The 25519-nt window shown below is 40.1% G+C and overlaps 1 protein-coding gene across 2 annotated transcripts in view; it reads right to left on the reverse strand.

The window, feature by feature from the left end:
- The window catches only part of HIPK1 (homeodomain interacting protein kinase 1), a 66165-nt gene that overhangs the window by 14596 nt on the left and 26050 nt on the right, over positions 1–25519 (reverse strand). For both annotated transcript variants that reach the window (XM_056139077.1, XM_056139076.1), the window contains exons 3-8: positions 18368–18491; positions 14813–14932; positions 13395–13481; positions 9721–9905; positions 9233–9395; positions 4460–4685 (exon numbers count right to left, since the gene is read on the reverse strand). In XM_056139077.1, coding sequence (XP_055995052.1) covers positions 4460–4685; positions 9233–9395; positions 9721–9905; positions 13395–13481; positions 14813–14932; positions 18368–18491 — 905 coding nt within the window. The remainder of the gene's footprint in view (positions 1–4459; positions 4686–9232; positions 9396–9720; positions 9906–13394; positions 13482–14812; positions 14933–18367; positions 18492–25519) is intronic.

A 25519-nucleotide genomic window follows, 5' to 3' on the forward strand; every position in this document is an offset into this window, starting at 1 on the left:
TACAGAAAATAACACAATGAAAATTGCTTGGCTAGGACTAAGGATACTGTTTTTGTTTTGCTTTATATTGCTGTTGATTTTAGCTTTTCTGTTCAAATAAGCCACCATTCAGGTTTTAGTTCTAAACACTTAAGACAAAGGAATTTTATAGAAATCATGGGAGTTAAGAAAATAGAAACTTGGTTTCTCTTGAAGTTAGATAAATGGAGATATATTTGGTTAAAGGGAATTCTAATTTCCTTTTTATCCCATAAAACTTAAAACACAACATATATCCCATTTCCATTAATAGCACATTAATAGGTCAAAAGCAACAATTGAAAAAATATTCACTTACTATGTTACATTCACCCTTTAATCTACTGGGGAGGGAGAGGGAGAAAACCTCAAATATTTTTAAAATGCAAAACACTAAAGTATAATTTTGAATATAATCATTAACTTTTGGCTCATTCGGTCACGGTCACGGTTCTCCCGTTGTTCATCAATTTGCTCGAGCCGGCCCAGTAACGTCTCCATCGTGAGACTTGTTGTTACTGTGTTTGGCATATCGAATACATCACGGGTAGCTTGCCAGGCTCTGCCGTGCGGGCGAGATACTCTCAGTAGCTTGCCGGGCTCTCCAAGAGGGGCAGAGGAATCGAACTTGGGTCGGCCATGTTGGCTGCTTGTAAGGCAAATGCCCTACCGCTGTGCTATCGCTCCAGCTCAACTTTTGGCTCATTAGATAAGAAAAGTTTAAAAAGCAAATTTTCATCAAAATTATTCTTCTGTTTGGAATATTTTTAGGAAATACTTTATTATTCCTCAAACAATAAAATTTAACTCACAAATTAGTCATATGTTTTATTCATAAATAGCACAGCAAATCAAATTATGCCTAGGATCAAAGATTTAAAAGATAATTTTGGTTTACAAAATTCACTCTTCCTACTTATTTTGATATTTTCCTTTTTATCTTTGAAAGGTTAAAAAAAAAACCCTTGTGTGGGCTACTGGACATTCAAGTCATAAAAACCAAGATCTTTTTGCTGTCTTTAAAATAGTGACCATGTCAATTTATTATGCTCTGTACACAAATGTTGAATGTTTCCTACAAATATAAACATTTCATTCTGAAGAAAAGACGAGACTCTGCAGAGCTTTCTTTAAAAAAAAAGTTGTTTTATATCATTAATTCACTAATACCTACAATTTTTTTTCTTTTTGGGTCACCCCCGGCAATGCACAGGGGTTACTCCTTGCTCTGCACTCAGGAATTACTCCTGGAGGTGCTCAGGGCACCATATAGGATGCTTGGGATCGAACCTGGGTCGGCTGTGTGCAAGGCAAACACCCTACCAGCTGTACTATAGCTCCAGCCCTCCTACAATTTTTCCTAAGTAAGTAAGGATACATTTATTTCTTTAACTATTATTTCGTGTGTATGGCCCAGGGCCTCATATATAAGGCTAACTATATTGCTGTGTGAGGGTACAAACATTTCAATTGGGATACTTCTTTGGTAACTTCTCCTAAATTCTAATTTCTCAGTCTTACTAAATAGCTCTAAGTAAATAAACTCAAAATTCTAAACAATACTGTTTTTATTAAAAGTTCTAATTTTCCATTTCTATCATTTAATGTATTTTAGTAGTAAACTCATATAGGACAACACAATCCAGGAAAATTTTACAAGTAACAGAGACTAGAAAAGGAATTAAAACAGTAATTTTTTTTAAGTGCTACTTAAGTAGCAGTTTAAGTATTACATAAAAGGTAACAAATTCAGATACCAGATTTATAATTTTGTTTCTAATAAGAGAGATAACATTAAAATTTCTGTCTGTAATACCAGATTAACAAATGATAAATCCAAGTTAATCACATCCTCATCCTCCTACCATTATTAGGAAGTAAAGGGGCAACATTCAGAAAAAACACACTTCATTCACTATAAAGGTTTATGTATGAGGTTCAAGATGAGGAAGTAAAAGGGGACAAAAGTATACAATAGTTACAACTAAGCAAAATGTGTAACCATTTTAGTCAAGTGGAATAGAACTAAAAGCAGTACTTATAGAACTGACCTACAAAGGTAACTCCTTTAAATAAGTAGTGCTACAGTAATTTAGAACTAAGCCTATGCAATCAAGCTCCTTTAAAACTGCTTTTGAGGGGACCACAATTAAAAGAATTAATAAAACAACACTTTTAGAAGGTTCTCCCTAACTCTAGTTTTGCTTTCTTTTCTTAAACATAGCCACTTATATTTTTAAAAAAATCATAGAATTATGGGAAGAAAACTAAACCTGTCTAGTTTGAGGGTATATCCTCTTCACAGAACAGGCATTTTGTAGAAGAGCAGGTGGTGAAAGAAAAGAGGCGGCTGTTGGGCAAAGAACACCATATGGCTGTGGCTGGCAAATCAATGACCAGCTCTTTGCAACCATTTGAGTTTAAACACTGAGAAGTAGTACTAATAATATTTAATACACAGGTCATAAAACCCACTGCCTGAGTTGAAATCGCATTTCTACTAATTAATCATAAAGACTTTGGAACAGATAAGGGAACTGTGATCCATTTTTAATTGGGGCTAATCAAATTACCTGCTTTGTAGGATTGGTTGTGAATTAATACATACATAAGCATTAAGAACATTATCTGGCATACAGTTAATACCTATTAGTTATCACCATCAAGATCATCTTAATTTCAAAACTCCTTTTCATGTCGAAATTTTTGTATTGTTTTTTGGGCCACACCTGGCTGTGCTCAGGGCTCACTCCCGGCTCTGCACTCAGGAATTACTCCTGGCAGCGCTCAGAGGACCATATGGGATGCCAGGGATCCAACCTGGGTCAATGGCACACAAGGAAATGTCCTACAGCCAAATGCTATACTATCACTTCAGCCCCTCAATTGGAAATTTTTTAATTTGCTCTCCTTATTTCCAAGTTATTTAGACTTCCTGGATGAAAAATAAGATTTCCAAAGCTTATACTTACCTAATTATACCAAACAAGTTTTCTGACCTCTTCCCTTCTACCTCTTAAGTTTCTTTTGTTAAGGCAGGGGTGGGGAACCATTTTCCTGCCAAGGGCCATTTGGATATTTAAAACATCATTCACAATACAGCACAGACAGGTCATGGGCAACCGACTGAAAACATACATGTCTGTCCATTGTGTACCACAGTCAGACTGTAAGATCTTGCAGGCCTTATATGGCCCATGGTCTAGACATTCCCCACTCCTGTTAAAGGAACTCAAGCTTTTCTGTCTCATGTCTTGAATGTTGCCAGAGAAGAATCAAAGAACTTCAGAATTCCACATTAAAAAATTGTTCCAATTAAAGTCATTTTAAAAGGGGGAGGGGATGGCTAGTCTTCTAAGTTCAGCAGAAAACCCCTCAACATATGTAACCCAAAGTATAGAATTAACAACTATGAAGTGTACACAGAAAATAAATTGCTATGTTAAGGCTACATTTGCATTTACAGGTTTTGAATCTGCTCCTCCGCTCTCCCTGCGGTTCCTCCCTGGTTTACTTGGCTATCGCTCTCCTGTCCTCCCGGGAATCTCTCAGTCTCCCCTAGCCCCTCTTTTCCTTCTGCATGCTCCGACTCTGTCAGAAACCAAACAAACAAAAGAGTCACAGTCAATTAGTAACTGAAATAAAAAGTTAAAAATGCTACCTATTTCTATGTAAAGGATAGAAAGAGCCAGACTCCTCCCATTTTAGTCCATAGGTTATTGACCTTGACTTTGGGAAAGTCAAGGATTTTTAAAAAATCCTTACAATAATGTAGCCTTTTAAATGCCTCACCAGATCAATAAACACGCATTTCCCAGATTTCAGGGGAAAAAAAGAACTGGGACAAAATGGATTATAGGATAAAGAGAAAACGATGAAGAATGGGATTGTGAAAATTAAAATCTTAGAGCAATACAAAGGTCTCCTTCTTCAGCTATTCTATTCCTCTGTTTAGAAAAGTATGTAGGAAGGATAAGATTCATAAGCTAAATAAATAATCTTAATGCCTTCCTATACAAGTACCTTAACATATTGAATTTTTGCAGATAAATATTAAAGTGATCTTGATTTTTTTAACTTGAGGTTTAAAAGGTTTATGTGATTTTTACATTTAGAATAAAATTACCTGTTATTTGGAAACTAATTTTATTTTAAAATATGATACAGTGTAAATAAGGTTTTAGTATTCAGCAATATGCTCCCAACTTTTTTCAAGTTGTATATAAATTTGCATATTGTAAGACATGCTCATAAGAGAAATGTGGTAGTTCAAGAACTCAATTGGCAAGAAACCTGATGACCAGACAGTTCAAGAAAGCATTAATTAATAACTTCCATTATCTCAGAATTAAAATTTGAACATGTCAAAGGTCAAACAACTAGATAAATATTTTTTTAAAAAAAGCATAATACCAAACGAAACAGAAGCTTTCCCACTTACTTTGAAAAGCAGGTGGACACACTATAAATGTTTGTTGGAAAGGGTCTGTCTGTGTGCAAATCTGGGTGGTCCCAGGCTGCAAAGAAACACTCTGCTGGGCAACTCCAGGAACCGGTGCTGCAGATGATGGGTACAGAGCTGACTGGTAGTTGAGCAGAGAGACATCTGAATTGGCCAAAGAAAGCGTAGCAGCTGCTGCCGTAGAACTGGAAGCTAGAACACTAGCCTAAAAACAAAAGAATGATAGCTATATACCAGCCTAGTGTGAAGATACCAGTATTTTTCACACAGAGAATTTAACCAGGCAAACTTTTACAATGTTTTAAAATGTAATGTTAGCTGTTTTAGAATTTAAAAATATTTTGAATCTCTCAATTCAAGACACAGTTTAAGTTGAGGAAAATAAACTGAAAAACAGCTTTGCATTGGGTTGAGGCTATATATAAACATCTACATTTTTTTAAATTAATTTTATTGAATCACCGTGAGATAGTTATAAGCTTTCATGTTTGGGTTACAATCATGCAATGATCAAACACCCATCCCTCCACCAGTGCACACTCCCCACCACCAATATCCCCAGTTTAAGTCCCCTTTCCCACCCTCCCTCTGCCTCCATGACAGATATGATTCCCCATAATCTCTACTTTGGGGCATTATGGTTTGCAATACAGACAATGAGAGGTTACCATGTTTGGTCCTTTATCTACTTTCTGCACACATCTCCCATTCCGACCAATTCCTCCAGCCATCTTTTTCTTAGCGACCCCTTCTCTATTCCAGCTGCCCTCTCCCCTTTGCTCATGAGGCAGGCTTCCAGCTATGGAGCAATCTATCTGTCCCGTGTATCTACTGTCCTTTGGTGTCAGCCTCATGTTATGTTGTTTTATACTCCACAAATGAGTGCAATTCCTTCTATGTCTGTCCCTCTCTTTGACTCATTTCACTTAGTATGATACTCTCCACGTCTATCCATTTATAAGCAAAGTTCATGACTTCATCTCTCCTGAGAGCTGCACAGTATTCCATGGTGTAGATGTACCAAAGTTTCTTTAACCAATCATCTGTTCTAGGGCACTTGGGTTGTTTCCAGATTTTGGCCATTGTTAACAGTGCTGCAATGAACACATAGGTACAGATGTCATTGCTACTGTGCTTTTCTGCATCCTCAGGATATATTCTCAGAAGTGGTATCGCAGGGTCATATGTGAGCTCAATTTCTAGTTTTTGAAGGACTGTCTATCTGAGGTAATATAAACATCTACAGTTCTTTCTGCTCAAAAAGCTATGGGCATACAATCCCACGAAAATCTCATATATTCTTCCACGTAAAAAGTTATCTTTCGGTGCTGGAGCGATAGCACAGAGGGTAGGGTGTTTGCCTTGCACGCAGCCAACATGGCCGACCCTGGTTCGATTTCCAGCATCCCATATGGTCCCCTGAGCACCGCCAGGAGTAATTCCTGAGTGCATGAGCCAGGAGTAACCCCTGAGCATCGCCGGGTGTGACCCAAAAAGCCAAAAAAAAAAAAAAGTTATCTTTCTAGACCATATCCACACGATAACCAAGCTCATTGAGGTTTCTCGGGAGTTCAAGATGCCGCTCTGTTTAACGTTCATTGATTTAAAGAAGGCCTTTGATTCTGTTGAGATGGAAGCGGTCATTGAAGCCCTAGCCAATCAGGGCATTCAAGCCCAATACATCAAGATCCTCCGTGAGCTGTACTGCGGATTCACTACCAGGATCTCACCATTCTACAAAGAAGTGATCGTTGATGTCAAGAGAGGGGTGCGGCAGGGTGATACCATTTCACCGAAACTCTTCAGTGCCACCCTCGAGAGCATCATGCGACGACTGGAATGGGAAGGAATGGGAGTGAAGATAGATGGTCGGCAACTACACCACCTCCGCTTTGCTGAAGACATTGTTTTAATAACACCAAACATCAGCCAAGCGGCACAAATGCTGGCCGACTTTGACCGTGAGTGTGGAAAGGTAGGACTACAGCTGAATCTTACGAAGACAATGTTTATGAGAAACAGCCTCGTTCCTGACGCCCCATTCGCTCTCAATGGAACGACCATCTCCGAATGCAACAGCTATGTGTACCTAGGTCGAGAAGTCAACATGACAAATGACCTGGCACCCGAGCTGCGCAGGAGGAAGAGAGCGGCTTGGAACACCTTCAAGAACGTCGAAGAAATAGCTAAGAGGACGAAGAACCTCCGGCTCCGGGCACATCTCTTTGATTCCACTGTTCTTCCTGCATTAACATATGCCTCAGAGACCTGGGCCCTACGCAAACAGGATGAGAACGCTATTCAGATCTCCCAAAGAAGAATAGAAAGAGCTATGCTTGGAATATCACGTTTCACTCAAATGAGAGAAAGAATCCGGAGTTGCGACATCCGTCGACTATCAAGAATCAAGGATGCTGTCTCATTTGCCAAGGTGTCAAAAATCAGATGGGCTGGTCACGTAATGAGATTTAAAGACGACCACTGGACTAGAGCTGTTACCCACTGGATTCCACGGGATGTCAAAAGACTGCGTGGCCGCCCACCTACCAGATGGTCAGACTTCTTCGTCAAGATCATGAGCGATAGGTTTGAGGCTCTTCATGTTCCCAGAGCGAACAGATGCCATTGGGCTACACTAGCACGCGACAGGGACAAATGGAGACGTTATTGGCGCCCACTCGAGCAAATCGACGACTAATGAGAAGTTAAGTGATGAAGTGATCTTTCTAGACAGCAGCGTAGGTAGCAACTATAGTAAGGAAAAAGCAGGGGGTGGGTCCGGAAATGACTTGGCAAGAAAATGAGAAAGCTTAAGTTCTTCAGAAACAAAGATAAATGTAAATATCACTGTTTAGCAAATAAACTGCAAAACCCTTAAGGGTTAATTATTGGGAACACCTGACCATTCTCCAAGACAGAGGAGACTGGCAGCTAGTACATGTGGAGGATGAAAGAAAGTGTTTAAAGAGTAAAAAATATTTAACTATGGTAATATAAGTATAGGGAAAAAAAAGACGTATCTTCAAAAATATGAGACATATAATAGAGATGAAACATTTAAAAAAGTCAGCATATATCTTTTTCAAAATAAGACACATGATTATACAAGATCACTAACACAGATACTAGGTCTCAGTGGGATGAGGATCTCTATCGGGTAGTTTATTTAATAAAGGGAGTTATTAAATTATTAAAGTATTAGCTGAACCCATATAATGTCACAGGTAGGCTCATAATTAGGCAAATAACAAATGTAAGAAAGGTAAATCTCTTTTTGGGTCACACCCGGTGATGCACAGGGGTTTCTCCTGATTCTGCATTCATTAATTACTTCTGCACTCATGAATTACTCCTGGTGGTACCTGGGGGAGAATATGGGATGCTGGGAATCGAACCCGGGTCGGCTGTGTGCAAGGCAAACAAGCGCCCTACCCGCAGTGCTATCGCTCGGGACCCGCCAAATTACTTCTTGATGCTATTCTCCAACAACAAAAGGAGGTGGGCTCACACCTCCACAGCTTCCCTTTGCATTTTCAGAGGGAAAAACAGACATTTCCCAAGAACTGGAGTCTCATCCCATATTCTCTTACATTTATTTAGTGAAAGTAGCTTGTTTAGCAATGGGGAAGAAACAAGCTTAGTTCAGAGATTTAAAAAGACTCTCGCTGGGGCTCAAAGAGATCCAACAGCAGGCCTGACCCAGGACACGCACCAAACCTCAGGAGCTGAGGAGCCAAAAGAAGGAACAGGGACAGGACAAGGTCCTGATGTCCCATACACAGCTGCCCCAGGGGGCTCATGGGCCAAATTTTTTTTTCCAAAATTTCTGACCCAGGTGAAACTGTATGGAAGTGGGTGCTTCCCCTTCCTTACTCTCAAACAGTGGAAAATCAACTTGGGAAATACAACTCACATCACTTTCCTGCACAGTAATTTGCAACAAGTTTCAAAAGTCGTAAGACCTGAAAACTCGCAAATTCATCCATTCGTGACAGGTGTGGTATTGGAATTTATGTGCATGGGAAACGACTATGGGTATTATTGTAAATCATGGGGCCTCAGTAAAAGAAATTTTAAAAATAAATAAAACATCACTGTAAAAAAAAAAAAAGAAAGGTAAATCCAACTGCAATAATGAGCACAATGAGGTTTCATTTATTTCACAATGCTAAGGGCTATAAAGGCAAAGATGTAGCTTTTATGTTTAATTTAGTCAGCACACGACTGGTAGCTACTATCTACCCTAGCCATTGTTTTGGCAAAGTAGAATACTCTTCTTGATGAGACAGAGACTTCCTTTGCATGTAGTAAATTCTGGTTCAAGAATTCATGACCTGCTACAATGCATGGGCCCCCCAAGCAAAGCCAGGAACGAAGTCAGCACACTGCTGGGTGTGTCCCCAAAACCCATACCCCCCCCCCGCCCCCTCACCCAAATTAATTCTTCCCAAAATAACTTCTGGGTGTAGTACTGGCAGTCCACAGATTGCGGGGCGTTAACAGCATATTACTGGGTCCAGGCCCTGAACTGCTTGCCCTGGGTAACCAGGGATCGCTGGGAGAGACCCAAGGACTTCCGAAGCACTCTTGGGAAAACATATTTCCCTTCCCCCCCCCCAGTAACCCCAATTTTTATCTTTAATTTTAAAAAAATCTTACAAAGCAACAAAACAACCAAAAACAAGCCTAGCCTTGCCCTAGGCTTTTACTACCCCACCTAGTCTTAAGATTCCAAAATCATTTACTGAATACCTGATTGTGCACCGTGTTGAGCTGGTTGCTGAAGCTCATGGTTAGATTTGTGCTTGTATTGGGGGCAACATGTGTAGTGAACGGACTCTTGATCTGACTCACTGTATCATACATGTGAACCCTCCGCTTGCAGATCTCCATGTTCTGAAAACAAGACTTAACACTGAAAAAAAGATATTAAAAATTGATTGAAATAAACAGAATACATAGCTTGTAACTCAAGATGAATCAACATTCAACAACTACCAACATTCAACAACAAATCAACATCTTTTTTCTCACATACTTTTAAATATAATCCAAGCCTTTTTATAACCAAAAAAAAAAATACAGATCCAATTTTTAATCTTGTGATTATTTTTCAATGATAAAATCATCAGTGAGCAAAAAATGCAAGCACTGAAATGACTGCTTAGCAACAGTTCCAAAATGGTAACTCAACAGAAAACTAGGTCATGGCAAAATGCCCCAGACCATATCATACTCACTGATTGCTATGTGGAAAATCCAGAAGGTGAGTCATTGTCACAAACTGATGATTGAGAGTTTTCAGAGGAGTAATTCTCTTATCTGCATCAATTGTTAGCATTTTTTTTAACAGATCTATGTATTCTCTTCGATCTGCCTTCTCGGCCAACATATCTGTTCCCTCTAAGTCTGTAGACATATTCACCTTCCAAAGAAAATTCAGAAGTATTATACACTTAGCTTTTTTTTTTATATATAAACTGATTTTATTTATTTGTTTATTTATTTTTTGGTTTTTTTTTCTTTTTTTATTAGTGAAACACCATGAGGTACAGTTATAGGCTTACAAATTTTGTGCTTGGGTTTCAGTTATACAATGATCAAGTGCCCATCCCTCCACCAGTGCCCGTCATCCATCACCACGGGTCCCAGCATCCCCTCCCACCCCTCATTCCCCCTCCCCCCCCCGTCCCATCCTGCCTCTGTGGCAGGGTATTCCCCCTTGTTCTCTCTCTCTTCTTTTTGGTACTGTGTTTTGCAAGAGAGGCTTTGAGTGGCAATCATGTTTGGTCTATCGACTACTTTTAGCATGCTTCTCCCACCCTGGGAGGGTCCTCACAACACCCTTCATTTGGTACTCTCTTCTCTATCTGAGCTTCCTTTTCACCTAGAGAGTGTGGCTGGCCTTCCATTCACTGAGCAAAATTCCTGGTACTAATCTCAGCCATTCCTGGGTGTTAATCTCCCTTTTTGTTGCTTTATGTTCCCCAGATGAATGCAATCTTTCTGTCACTAAATATCCACTTTCTTTTCAAACTATAGAGTGTAGCGTTCAAGAGAAAAATCTAAAATAATTTTTTCTATTTCAGAATAATCATCTTCATGATAGAATCTCTTACACCACCTAATTAAAAACTTTAATTTGATAAACATCTGTGGTAGAATAAAGTTGAATACAAAATCCTCTGTGTTCGCGGGGCCTCGCGGGTTGGGGGTGGAGCCGGCCCTTTCCTCCCCACCCAAAGAAGACCCCAAGTCACCTCCCACTAACGGCCTTTCTGGCTCCTGATAAAGCTGCTTAATGGCCATGATCCCAGAGACTCAGAAACAAATCTCGAAACCCAGCAGCTTTTGGCAGAAATGCGTCAAGTCCCTGCAGTAGGTTATGGGCACTAGGACACTCCAGGTGGGAATAGGTTTTGTGCCATGGCCTGTTCCTCCTGGAGGCCCAGTGGCCACCATCCTCCAGAGGCCACTGGACAGTCAGGTTTGGGCCCTCAGTGATGAGACACGTGGGGCCTCATGGGATGGGGGTGGAGCCGGCCCTTTCCTCCCCCCCAACGAGACCCCGAGTTGTGGCCCACGAACTGCCTTTCTGGCTCCTGATCAAGCTGTGTAATGGCCATGATCCCAGAGACTCAGGAACAAATCTCAGAACCCAGCAGGTTTTGCCAGAAATCCCTCCAGCTTTGATTGTTAAAATTTTGGAATTTCAAAATTGCGCAGCAACTACTGCAGCCACATGACATCATATGTTATTCATAACCAGCAATAGAAAACAAATTGTCTACTGTTGCCTTTTCTGAAGATCTTAGTGTTGGGGTAAAATCCCAAATAGTGGGTCTGGTGTCAAAATATCAAATGTAATCAAAGTAGAGAGAGAGAGTAATGTGGAAATCATCTGCCCCACAGGTAGGGGGAGGGTGTGGGATGGGGGTATACTAGGGTTTTTGGTGGTGGAGAATGGGCACTGGTGAAGGTACGGGTGTTTCATTGTATGACCAAGACTTAAACTCAAAAGCTGTGTAACTGCTCTCACGGTGATTCAATAAATAAAATTATAAAAAAGGGAAAAATAAATTCTCTGTGTTCAATATTTGGTTTAAACAAGTTAATCAAAAGTAACAGCTATTATAAGTTACTATTACTAAAAAGATTAACAATATACAAGGTTTTTAAAGAATTTAAAACATAAAAAGTAAACATGTGGTTATACATTTAGTTCAGAAAATGAGTAAGAAAACATTCCTTAATTAGAGGTGCTTCCGGACCCCCTGAGCCAGGCTGAGTCTCATCAAGGGCACCCCGGGGCACCCCAATAGAGCTCAGCAGCTGAAAACCTTCATACTCCACAATCACCACCATGCAGAAGGCTGGAATCCACCAAAGCTCAGGACAAGCCTCATCCAGAAATTGATCTGTTGAAAAACTCAGGTATGTGGGTTTTGTGACCAAAATCTCCAGGCTCTCAGAGAGTCAGGGATGGGCTACCTCCCCCCATAACCCTGTTCTTTTTGGAGCCTGGCAGTCACGCCCATGAACCGCCTCTGGCGCCATATAAACTCATTAACCGGCCATGATCCAGACACTTAATGAATCTCAAGAGATTAACAAGCTGCAGAGATGCTTCCAGAACCCAAAGTCACCATCCAGTTAAAAATTTAACTCCAGCTGTATCACCCCATTCAAAATTTTAGAATTTCTGGAGTGTATGGTTGTGAAACTCTACACTACTGATATACCAGGAGTAGCACTATCCTCCCGTTGTTCATCAATTTGCTCAAGGAAGCACCAGTAACGTCTCCATTGTGAGACTTGCTGTTACTGTTTTTGGCATATCAGAATACGCCACAGGGAGCTTGCCAGGATACCACAAGTAGCACATCATATTGCATGGGATGTAAAGTAGAAGGCAACCAATCTCGATTAAGAAAATATTACATACAAGGCTTAACTTGTAACAACATGTTAGTAATCTCTTATACAAGGGCTTAATGGCTCCATGACACATTTTCTTCTAAGGATACCTTTTTTGATCATTTTTTAGCAAATTATTCATAACAAGAAATATAAAATAAATTATTTACAGTCAGCTATTGAGGTAGGCTTGGATGGTGGTTGGGAAAATGGAAAATAATAGTGGTGGGAAGGGGAAATGGTGGTGGGATTGGTGTTGGTATACTGAATGTAACAAATCATCATGAACAACTTTATAAAAATAATTTTTAAAAATTCCTTATGCAGAGAGAAGAGAACAAAAGGGAATGCCCTGCCACAGAGGCAGTTTGGGATGGGGGGATGGGGAGTGGCAGGGATACTGGGACTGGTGGTGGTGGAGAATGGGCACTGGTGGAGGGATGGGTACTCGATTATTGTATAACTGAAACCCAAGCACAAAAATTTGTAAGTCTACAACTCTACCTCATGGTGTTTCACTAATAAAAATTTTAAAAAAAGATGAGTTTTTCTACAAAAAATGATATTCCTTACGCAATATTTCAAAAATATTCAAACAAAACCAGATAAGCAAAAGCAAAGAAAGACATAAAATTCCTAAAGTATCCTTTGTTCAACCAACTTGTTGAACCAATAGTAAAAAATTGGTTAGTACATTTTTCCTACCAAAAATAAAAACATGGAAGATAACAGATTAAATCTAAAATATAACCCAAAGGGTGCCTCTGATTAAAGAAAGAAATCTCTGGCTTTACAAAACTTTTTTTGGTGGTTTTTAGGCCAAATGCAGCAGTGCTCAGGGGTCTTACTCCTGGCTCTGTGCTCAGAGATCACTACTGGCAGTGCTCAGCAGACTATATGCAGTACCAACGGTAAAACCAATCAGCCTCATGCAAGACAAGCAAGCACCCTACCCACTCTACTATTTCTCGAGCCCCTGAAACTTTCTTATACTCACCTGAGCCATGTCATCTAAACAATTAAAAATGTACTTTCGAGCTTCTTTTGATTTGATTCCAGTCTCCATTTCATGTTCTTCAGGTGTCTACAAAAAAAACATTTTTTCAAATTTCACTTGAATGTTATTTTCATATTTTATTCTAAATTTAAGAATACCAAAAAACAAGTGTCACCACCAGACAAAACACAGCCAGAAAAGCTTTTAGTTAAGAGAAATTACCTTACTATCTAGTCACCCCTTCACCAATGATAATGTAAACATGGAAGCTACAATGCAGCTTATTTCTCAAAGAACGTTAGGTATGAAAAGACTACCATTCTTCTCTTAAAGCAACTTGCCAATAAAATGATAATGCAAATACTGATAATCAACCAGCTTAGAGGCAGTATATCAAATTATTCAGATTTATTTCTGATGTTCAGTAGTGAAAAAGTATTCATTTGTAGAAAATCATGTAGTTTTATCATACTAAGAATTCTTTTGGAGTCGGAAAGACAGTACAGTAGCCAATCAGGATCAATCCCCACATCTCATATGGTTACCTCGAGCACTGCCAGGAGTAATTTCTGAATGCAGAACCAGGAGTAACCCCTGAGAATTGCCAGGTACGGCCCAAAAAACTGCAGCACTATAGCACTGTCCTCCCATTGTTCATCAATTTGCTCGAGCGGGCACCAGTAACGTCTCCATTGTGAGACTTGTTATTGTTTTTGGCATATCGAATACCTCACAGGTAGCACGATAGCACTGTCCTCCCGCTGTTCATCGATTTGCTCGAGCGGGCACCAGTAACATCTCCATTGTGAGACTTTTTAGTGTTTTTGGCATATTAAATACCTCATAGGTAGCTTGGCAGGCTCTGCCGTGCAGGCAGAATACTCTCAGGAGCTTACCAGGCTCTCTGAGAAGGGTGAAGGAATTGAACCCAGGTCGGCCACGTGCAAGACAAACACCCTACCCACTATGCTATCGCTCCGGCTCCGCCCAAAAAACAAACAAAAAAAAAACAAAAAAAATTTTTTTCTTTAAAATAGCCACTACTGGAAAGATAGTACTGTGAGTAGTTTGCCTTGCACACAGCGAAGTGGGTTCCATTCCCAGCACCTATACAGTTGCCAGAGCCTGCCAGGAGTGATTCCAGAGTCAGAAGTAACCCCTGAGTACTCCTGGGTATGATCCAAAAACAAAAATAAATGAGAAAGGAGAGAGAGAGGGGAGGGGAGGGGAGGGGAGGGGAGGGGAGGGGAGGGGAGGGGAGGGGAGAGAGAAGGACTTTTCAAAGTATTCCTCCTCTAAACAAATGTTTTCTCTTTCGTTTCCCTCATAAGCCTCCAGAATTTCAAGCTGGATTCTAAATTCAAAGCTAGGAGTACAAGAAACAGCAGAGACAGCATAAGGGAACAAGGGAGATGTACCTTAAGCCTCCACAGAGGATATCCCAAATTTGGATCTCTGTTGAAAAACCTGGTGGTTTTTGTCCCAGCACTGAGAAGATATTCAGCCGGCAAGCCCTGGGTTTGTGAAATGTAACGGATCTGAAAAATCAAAATACTGATTTGAAGTAAAAAGCAAAATTATTCAAGAAATATTTACACTAAACTCTTATTAGCTACTCATCAATGTATGACTGAAAATATCTGCAAATATATGCACAAGCTAATTCCCAAATATTTATTCACTAACTTCATTGTTACTGTTATCTGTAATTTACAAGGAAAACTCACTTGGAAAAAATGCTATGCGTGTCCTCTTTTGCTTATAATTTTAGACTTTTCAATACTGAATCCAGAAAACTAGGTCATTTCCAGGACAAAATAGTTTCCAACAAAAACCATCTCATGCATAACCAATGTTTGTTTTGATTTTTGATACAGTATCACTTTAAAAGATCATAAAAACTTCCATCAACTATTTTTTTCCCTTGGCTACTCCAGTTGTTGTCAATTATCCCTTTTCTAAACTGTTACAATGTCTCATGCCACAAAATGAAGCACTTTCCCTTTAATTCTACTGTTAAAAGACAGTACTACATTGAGCTTCCATGGAACATCTACTACTGATGGGGCCAGCAGTTTTCAAAGTGTAGTCCTGGGAAACTAAAGGTCCCTATCATCCATTTCAGGTCTATGAAGAAAAACCTAATTTCCTAATAACATTAAGAAGTGATCTGCCTTGCTTTTCATTCTCTTCTCTGGGGTGTACAGATTTCCAGAAGTGACAGGTTTTAACATCCCTGCACTAACAGCTAAGTTAACATTTGCGTGTATATTCTTGCATCTTAAAAATGTCCCAGTTTTGTTGTTCATACATCTGCTTGCTTCTGCAACTTTCTCCACCCATAAAAGGAACAAAGGAGGTGGTGTGCTTCTCTCCCCCACTTTATGAGCGCAATACAAGGGGCCTTTTCTTTTTTTTTTTTTCTTTTTCTTTTCTTTCTTTTTTTTTTTTTTTTTACTATTCTCCTTCCATATATGAATAGCTCTAATTACAATAAAATTGGAAACATCTAAGTATGAAAACATCTGAAGTCCCATCTCTCCTCACCAAACAGTCTTTCGACTCTGGAGCTATACCCAGTGCTACTGGAGGTTATTCCCAGCTCAATGCTCAGGGGTGAATCCCAGTGGTGCAGAGGGAACATGTGATGCCAAGAGTCAAACCTGGGCCTCCTGGTTGCAAAGCAAGAGCTCTAACCAGCTGAGTTCTCTCCCTGGGCCCTTCAGTCTTATTTCTAATGCAATATATATAGACATAAGCTATATGTACAGAGCTCTTTGGGGTCCTCAACAACTAAGTATAAAAAAAAAAATTACAAGCCAACTCTGGCCTGTTATATGAGACAATTTTAGCTAACAATAGATCATTAGTCCAAATCTTTGGGAGCTACTTAAATGACAATCACACAGCAGCAAAACAAAAAAAGTCTGGTTAAAATCCTTTAAACATAAGCACCGTTTTCAAATAAAAGATGTGAACTATTTTTTTAATCAAAGATGAAATTGGGGACTGGAATGATAGTACAGCAGGTAAGGTGTTTGTCTTGCACACAGCCAACTCACCAAACCCCAGTATTCATTCCATATGGACCCCTGAGCACTACCAGGAGTAATTTCTGAGTACACAGCCTGGAGTAAGCCCTAAGCATCACCAAGTATGGTCCAACCTCACTGCCCCCGACGCAAAAAAAATAAAATAAATAAAATGAAATCTATACTTTTATTACAGTGCATACAGATTCGTGCGCTCAAGAACAAGACTGAAAGCAGAGGACAGAAGACTAGATGGCTGAAGTCCACAGAAACCTTACTTGAAGAAAGGTGAAGAAGGATAGGAAGGTTGGGAAATAGGATTGCCATAAGAAGGATGGATATCCCGAAAAAGTGAAAAAACTTTTGCATCTTCCTAACTAGGGGGAAGAGTGAGCACATTGCATTGAGTTTAAGGAACAAAGATGGTGAGATAAAGGAGTTGGGGAAGTGCAAGGTATCTGTGAGAACTGTCATCTGCATAACCTGGACACACATCCCAGACCCAGACCAGGAATTTTCTTTGGGGCCAATCTCATTCTATTTTCCCTCCTGTCCCTATATTACTTTATCACTATGAAATACTACGCATATAACTGAAATGATAAGCTAAGGCTTGGGAGATAGCCAAAGGAGGACAGCACATGCCTCGCATGCCCTGACTTCGATTCTTGCCACCGACATTCCCTCCCTCTCCAGCATAACGGAGTGGTGGTCCTCTGCCAGGCCCAAATACCCAGCACCTTTCAATCAATGGGGTCTGAGATTTCATAAAGATTTCATAAAATATGATATACATTCTCTCAACAACCTTCTTTTTATATTTAACTACATACACATTCACTAATTTTTCTACAATGATGCATTTATAGAATTAAAAGACTTAAAATTTTTAATAGGACAGGTGGAAAGTAACCAGCAGAAACCGCTCTTCACATATATGCAAACAAAAAGGATTAGAGGAAGTTGTCATTTAACAGCCAAGGGCCTGCCCAGAGGAGCAGCACTGGGGCTGAGAGTTCTCTGCGCAAATGTGTTATCATGCACTTGCGCCTTCCTGCCCTGGATACACCCATCATGCACTCACGTTCCTGTCCAGGATGCAGCAAGACCCCAGCAGCTCTGCCACTGGAGTATCACAGCATGCAGTCTGTGATTCCAGATGCCGAGATTTCTAGCCACATGTGTCCACGCAACACACACACAAAAAACTGGATGCAACTAACATCACTAAAATCTGTGCAAGTGCCACTGCCTAAGGTACAATCAACAGTGAGCAGCCCTCGCGAGTATGAAGGCAAACTCTACAAGGACAGAGTGCAGACCTCAGAGAGCACCTCTGCAGTGTTCAACCACAACAACCTAATGTAGGGTCACTAGCAAGCACCACAGCTCAAAAAGATGTGAGCCCAGCGACCCCCAGTCACTGCAACAATAACTATATCAACAGCAGCAACACTGGAGGTAAAGGGGAAATGAAAAGGAGAAAAAAAGAATACAAATTAAATATGAATCTGTACAACAAATCTGAAATCAAATTATCTAGAGAATATACACATTTAACTTCAGACTCACAAGCATCTACCATAAAGTCTAGCTGTAAGGCTGGAGAGAGAACACAATGGCAGGGTGTTTGCTTTGCACGCAGCCTACTGGGTTCTAACCCAGCACCACACATAGTACCTCCAGCGCTGTCAGAAGTGAAGCCTGAACAGAGCCAGGAGTAAGTCAACCACTGCCAAAGGTGGTCCCAACCTTCCCCAAAGCAGAGTTTTTTAAATCATTTTTAATTGTAGGACTTCAAAGACAATTTTATGAAGCAGGCAGAGAAATTTCAATTCATTCCTTACTATTTAAATGCTTCACTAGTATAATCCATTTCATCTCAAACTACTTCACTAGTAATTTCTTGCTTTCTATTTCTATTCACGTGAAGACACTTACCTGATCATATTCTGAAGCACCAGGATAAAGTGGCCATCCCAGAAACAGCTCGGCTATCACACAGCCCAATGACCACATATCAATAGCTTCACAAAATGGCAATCCAAGAACAATTTCAGGTGCTCTAGCAAAAACAAAAGTAGTAGATTTAAAAATAAGCATTTGGGAAAACTAGGCTAACTGAAATTTTTAGTTTCAAGTTCATTGATTTATGAGACTAAAACATTTTCCGGTATAAAATCTATCAACCAGAACTCTTGGAACCAGAGAAGCTTTGGAATACAGAATTTTTCCCACTCCCATTAATAATTCTTAAACATTAACAACTCTAAAACATTATTAATTATAAATATAATAATTCTAAAAACTAATAATGTGGAACAAAACATAAGCAGTCATATATGTAGTACTGTAGTAGTGTCCTCCCGTTGTTCATCTATTTGCTCGAACGGGCCCAGTAACGTATCCACTGCAAGACTTATTGTTACTGTTTGGCATATCAAATACGTCGCAGGTAGCTTGCCAGGCTTTCCTGTGCATATATGCTACAATCTAAATAAAAGTTTAAATACTTAGATCAGTTCCAGTCTTGCCAATAAATAAGTTTATATCAAACTCAGAAAACAATTTTTAGTTTTAGAGCTTTCTAAATTTTGAAATCATGGATAATGGTTCACAGACTGACTCTCTTACAGTGTGGATGAATGGCCTGGTCATTAAATTTCCTTTTGTGACAGAAATGCCTTCTGCAGAGACAGTAGTTGATAGCACAAATATAGCTCCAACCTATTAATTAGGATTCAAGCATAGTTCCATCAGTTAAGAGCTACAGCAGTTACTTAATCTCTTAGTGCCTCAGGTTCTTAATAAGAATTCCTACTGTCAGAGATTGCCCTGCTTGCATGAATCTGACCCAGGTTTTATCCTCAGCACTGCAGATGGTCTCCCCAAAGTCAGGTGGCAGTGACCTCTGGGCACAGAGTCAGAAGTAGCTCCTGAATACAGCTAGGTGTGGCCCAAAATACCTATTGTAAAGATTTTTTTTTTAAGTAAAATAGACTTATTTGGAAGGTTTTTTGAAAGTGTGGAGGGGGAGAGAATGAGAGAAGGGGAGAGAGAGAGAGAGAGAGAGAGAGAGAGAGAGAGAGAGAGAGAGAGAGAGAAACGGGATCAAGAGAGAACACGGGCTTCTCCGGAGCAGAGAGAGCCCCTAAATACATCCCAGCATTAGATAGGAAAGCATAAAATACACATCTCAAGAGCGGAGATACGGGCGACACATGTGCTCAGGCACTGCATGCAGTTGGCCACACAGGCACAAACAGCACAAAGGCTTGGGCAGCATATACACGCCTGCACAGATTTTTTTTAAAGTGTGAAAAGGTTAATAGCAATGGCACTTATCATGATCATGATGTTCAAATATTAAGGTCCCAACTAGTGCTTAGTTTATAGTAAGCACTATTATTAAAATTACTACAACTATTACATCAAAACTTTGAACTCTAACGCTGGAGAGAGAGAGAGAGAGAGAGAGAGAGAGAGAGAGAGAGAGAGAGATTTACATGCAGGAGACCCAGGGTTCAATCCCCAAGCACAGAGCAGGGAGTAACCCTTGAGTATCCCAATACAAAAACAGATGGGGTAAAAACCTTGACCTCTGTAATTTATTCATTTTCATTAGTGCTCCAACTGAGATGCCTAATTCTGGGGATTGAAGAAGTAAATACTATAAACTTATACATACACATGTATATATATTTAAACAAATCTAAGGCAAAATTAAATTCCCATTTATAGAAGAGGAAAACAAAGAAAGATTAGGTAATTTGTCCAAAGTCAAGGTTAATAAGTGGACAATTAGAACCTGAACCTGGCAGTCTGGTGGCAAAGCTAAGTATACTGTCCTAGCCATAAAGGCAAAAGTACATACTTATCTATGTGGGACAGTGTGTATAAACAGCATCTTCAAATCATAACTGAAATTGAGATGAGTTCAAAAAAGTATTAACATTATCACTAATATTAATAATCATATGCCATATAGGCTGACTATGCGCAATGGACCACACAGTCCAAGATCACCGCAAGAAACAACTCCAACCAGAGCCAGAAGCAGCCCTCAACTGAGAGATGATACTGAGAGGTGGTCAAGTGTTTTGTATGAGACCCTATCAGCAACAGTAATGTAAACCACAGCACGAGAACTAAAAAAGAGCTTCTCATAGTAGACTGGCCAGTGGAAGGCAAATGGGGGAAAAGGGCATTGGCAGAGAGAAGTGAACACTGGTGAAGGGATCTGTTATTGAAACACCGTATGCCTGAAACCCAACCATGAATAACTTTGTGGTTTCATGATGACTACATTTTTTTTAAAGTCTCCCTCAAATACCAATTGCTGTGGCCCAAACTACTCCCACCCCTAAAAATTACATGTGGAGCCACTTAATCCTTACAATAATCCAATGAGGGTAAACATTACTATTAAATCAACTTTAAGATGTATATTTTTTCACATTAAGCATCTCAGAAAATAAGATTCTTGCAAATGTTAGTATATTTTAGTTTAATGGCATTACTTCTACTCGGTGTGTAATGTTGGGAAGGATGAGCAAGGAAAGGCTGCTAAAATTTCAGGGCTGGGATGAACAGAGACGTTACTGGTGTCCGCTCGAGTAAATAGATGAATAACAGGATGACAGTGATACAGTGATACAGTATATTATTTTTCTTTTTGGGTCACATCCGGTGTTGCACAGGGGTTACTCCTGGCTCATGCACTCAGGAATTACTCCTAGCGGTGCTCAGGGGACCATATGGGATGCTGGGAATCGAACCCAGGTCGGCTGCGTGCAAGGCAAATGCCCTACCCACTGTTCTATCACTCTAGTCCCTCAGTGATACAGTATTTTACAGATAAAGAAACTAGGAACTAAGAGATTAATTTCCCCAAGGTCACAGAATTACTGAATGATGGAGCCCAGGAAAGCCTGGATCCAAGGTCTATATTCTTAAATACTTTATCATGTCAGGTAGAGAGATGGCTCTAAGTGCTTGATCTGCGGGAGGCCCAGGTTTGATACCTGGCACTGCATGATACCCAGAGCACCACCAAGTGCACCCCCCCGACAAAAAAAAAAAATCACGTTCCCCAAATAATGTCTCCTTTCCTTCTAACATAAGAATTTGAATCCATAAAGACACTCCAATCAAACTCCCTCATTTAATATGGAGCTGAATGAAAAAGATCTCTTCATAAAGAGATCTCTTCATAAACAGGCCAGTCTCCTCAGGGAGTGCTCAGTTTCCCAAATTATATTTCAGTGTGTGCTTATGCCCTGATTTGTGTATGTCCCGAAGTGGAAAGTAAACATAGGAAGGAGGATAGGGAGACAGAGAAGAAGCAAGAAAGATGAAAGATTGCTCTCTAAATATAATAGAGTTGGGGCTGGAGCAACAGCACAGCTGGAAGGGCGTTTGCCTTGCACGCAGCCGACCCAAGTTCAATTCCCTTCAACTCCCAGCATCCCATATGGTCCCCTGAGCACCGCCAGGGGTAATTCCTGAGTGCAGAACCAGGAGTAACCCCTGTGCATCACAGGGTGTGACCCAAAAAGCAAATAAATAAATATAATAGAGTCCCCAGAGAAACAGCAAAGTGGCTTAAGAGCACTGGCCTTGCAAGCATATAGTCGTAAGCTCAAATGCCACATGCGCTGAAGGCGGTTCCCAAAGCTTTTCTATTGAGCCTCATGGCCCAGCTATAATCCCTGGCCCCACAGCAATTTCCTATCACACACAGACAGGCATGGGTGACTACCACAAAGAGGGGTGCGACATCCCCTCTCGCCCAGAAAACACATCTAAAAAGATGCATGAGTGACATGGCCAGGAAATTCACTCTCTGGCAAGCAATTGTCTGAATACTGCGGAGATCCCCAAGGAGAGGTGCGTGCATGTGTGTGTGTGTGTGGGGGGGGGGGGGGGGGGGGGGGGGGAGGGGTTGAAGTTTCCGAGTTCATTACTAGTATCCCCCAACTAAATGTTCACCCCAGCAAGTAAGTGTGCAAGCACTGCAACAAAAGAATGCAGACCTCAGTGAGCACTGAAGTTAAATGTGAGAGCATCTCAATCTAGTATGCAATTCCCAGTGAGCAACACAGCAAAGAGATGAGTACCTCCGTAGCCAAGTGAATGTGAGATCCAAGACAACAGCAACAAAGAAGCTTGGAAGTGGATGAGGGGTCAGAAATAAAGTTAAATAATGGTTTGGGGCTTTGGGGTGATTTGGGGGGGAGGGGAAGTGGATTTTGGTTTTGGGGTTACACCTGTTCAGGGGATCATATGTGGTGCCAGAGATCAAACCTAGGTTGGCTATGTGCAAGATGCACACACACCATCTGCTGTACTGTGGCTCTGGCCCCAAAATTTAAATACTGTTTTTCAATTGAGGCTATAAAAATAAAGTATCTGCTTCTTTAAGGAAAAAAAAATTGACTCCCCCAAGTAATTACAGTAGCTAGATCTTAGAAAACAGGGCTCAGAAAATAGAAGACTCCACCGGGTCTAGAAACTTCCCCAGTGCTTGGCTGGAAAGGGCAGCAGAAAGCCTGCTGAAACTTACACTACTTGGCACCAATGAGGGGAGTCACTAATACCTTCTGTACTAACTGATGAGAACTTGGGGTTTTGTTAGCTAAAGAAACAGCCTTCAAAAGTGGGATCCTGTTGCAGGTGACTAAGCCACACATTACTGATGGAATTTCAGAGTTCAATTAAACCCAAACCACGTTAGCATGTTTTTTATGTCAGCATAAGTCTGATAGCAAAATAAATGGGATGAGTAGGAGTACAGAAAAACATAAAAGCTCTTCTAAAATTGAAAGGGAATAAAAATGTTTACTTTTAAGTAAGCAGAAGAATCATTCATTTCCAAGATCACAACAGTGCCAAACTTAGCTGGCAGGGAGAACGCAAATGGCTTTGTGCCAAAATAAAAACTGGGTTTAGAACATTCCTAAGAATCAACTGAAAAGCAGCTGATTGATTTTGTCATTCCCCCATTGCAGAAGAGAATTAAATAAAGCCCAAAAGGTAGGGTCATAGGAAGGGGTCAAGCCTCTAACAATTTACTTCTTTTAAAGGGAGCAATAATATGTGATCAGTGTGAGGCTTCTAAAGCCTAGTTTCAAATCACTGAGCACATCCCATTCCTAAAGAATGTTAAATAGGACATAATTAGTATAGCTAGATGGGACAAAAAGCAATCAATGTCATTTGATATACCAACTTAAAATTTCTTTCAACTGAAACATTTCGAACCCAGAACAAACCAATGTAAAATGACTTCACAAATGATTCTCCAACCATTTTCACAACTTCATTCTCTTTCTGCCCATCTCAAAGCATAAATCTACCTACTAGATATCCTGTTCACCTCCAAGCATCAAATCTATTACAGTCTAGCAGCTTCCTGCATCTGGGGGTTAGGTGAAACTGCAATTTCAGTCACACAAAATTAGATTGTTTTCCTAAAATTAATTTGAAATATGGTTTTCTTCCCTAAGCCCTGCCTTTCCATGTAGAATAAAGTGAGCTCAGCTTTAAATAAAGACCAGGAAGTTTGTTCAAAACGAAGATGCATTCATTAACTTGTAAATATGGCAAACTTCTGTCCCCAAAGCACAAGTCCCAAAGAGAGCAACTTTTCTTGGAAGAAGTCTTCATCTAGCTACCCGTGATATATTCTATATGCCAAACACAGTAACAACAAGTCTCATGATGAAGACATTACTGGGCGCACTCAAACAAATCGATGAACAATGGGAGGACAGTGACAGTGACAGTCTTCATTGACATTTATGCCAAGCTTAATGTGAAGTGCATCATTTTCACAACCTGGGTCATTTAGCCATGGCCATAGCCAATCAAAGCAGGATGATAGCAAAAGCTTATCTCAACTCTGAATATTCTGGCACTGTTATCAGCAAAATGAAGCAATATAAATTAAAAAGGTAAGAGGAAAGCTAGCTTCAAAGTCAGAAGTAGTCACTAGCTAAGAAGTCTCCACAAAGGGTTTCTGAAAGGCAAAAGGATAAAAATTTAAAAGACTTGGCCAATTCGGGTTTGATCCCTAGCACTGCATATGGGCCCCTGACCTCTGCCAAGGTGAGATCCCTGAGCATAGCCAGGAGTAAACCAGAGTAATACCTGGTCTTGTCCCAAAACATATATGGGCATGGCTCAACCACTTCACCCCCAAAAAGTAATTTCATAATATCTTATTTCTATTGCTCTGCTGTTTTTCAATGCTTTCTTTCCTTTTATATTTTTTCTTGGGGGGTAGGTTCCATACCCAGCAGTACTCAGCAGTTAGTAACTCCTGGCTAGCTCAGGGGACCATATGGGTCACCAGGGATCAAACCTAGCCTGTTTTAATTATTTCTGCTGCCACAAGAAAACGCAATTTGTCTTTGACAGAGTGGACAAAAAGTTACGAACACCTGCAGGAACTGAATAAAGAAAACCTCAGCTTCTGAACCCTCCACTAAATCACCTTCTTCCTTCCCCATGCTCAGAGCAGTGTGCACACTTCAGTGCACCTGTGGAAGGGCTGTATATATATGCATGCAGCTGGGTGCTATGGGGGCTCAATGGAGAATATCAGAAGCAAAAAGTAATTACAATAAAATTACAACAAAATTTCCACACCATGAATAAGTAAATGGAGGTGAGATTCTCAAATTAGCCAAGATACAAAAGGCAGCAAGAAACCAAATCTAAAAGCTCTCAGTTTCAATACTCCATCTCACTGAAGTTTTATAAAACTAAATAAAGATGTATAAAAAGAGCAGAAGACTTACCATTATGATAAAAAATACTACTCCAAAAAATTCAGTGCAAACCCTATCAAAAGTCAATGAGATTTTTTCACAGTCATTTATATGGAATCCCAAGAAATCCCAAATAGCTAATAACTGAAAGAGAAAAAAATCTGAAGACCTCATACTTCCTTATTTCAAAAGGAATAAGTATTTATACTTATATAAAGCTCTAAGTAATAACAACAGTCTGGTACGGCTACATAGACAGATATCTGATCAACAGAATATAATGAAAATCCAGAAATAAACACTTCTAAGGATTTTATCC

Source organism: Sorex fumeus, unplaced genomic scaffold (genome assembly GCF_029834395.1).
Source record: "Sorex fumeus unplaced genomic scaffold, SorFum_2.1 ptg000131l, whole genome shotgun sequence".
Taxonomy (NCBI): domain Eukaryota; kingdom Metazoa; phylum Chordata; class Mammalia; order Eulipotyphla; family Soricidae; genus Sorex; species Sorex fumeus.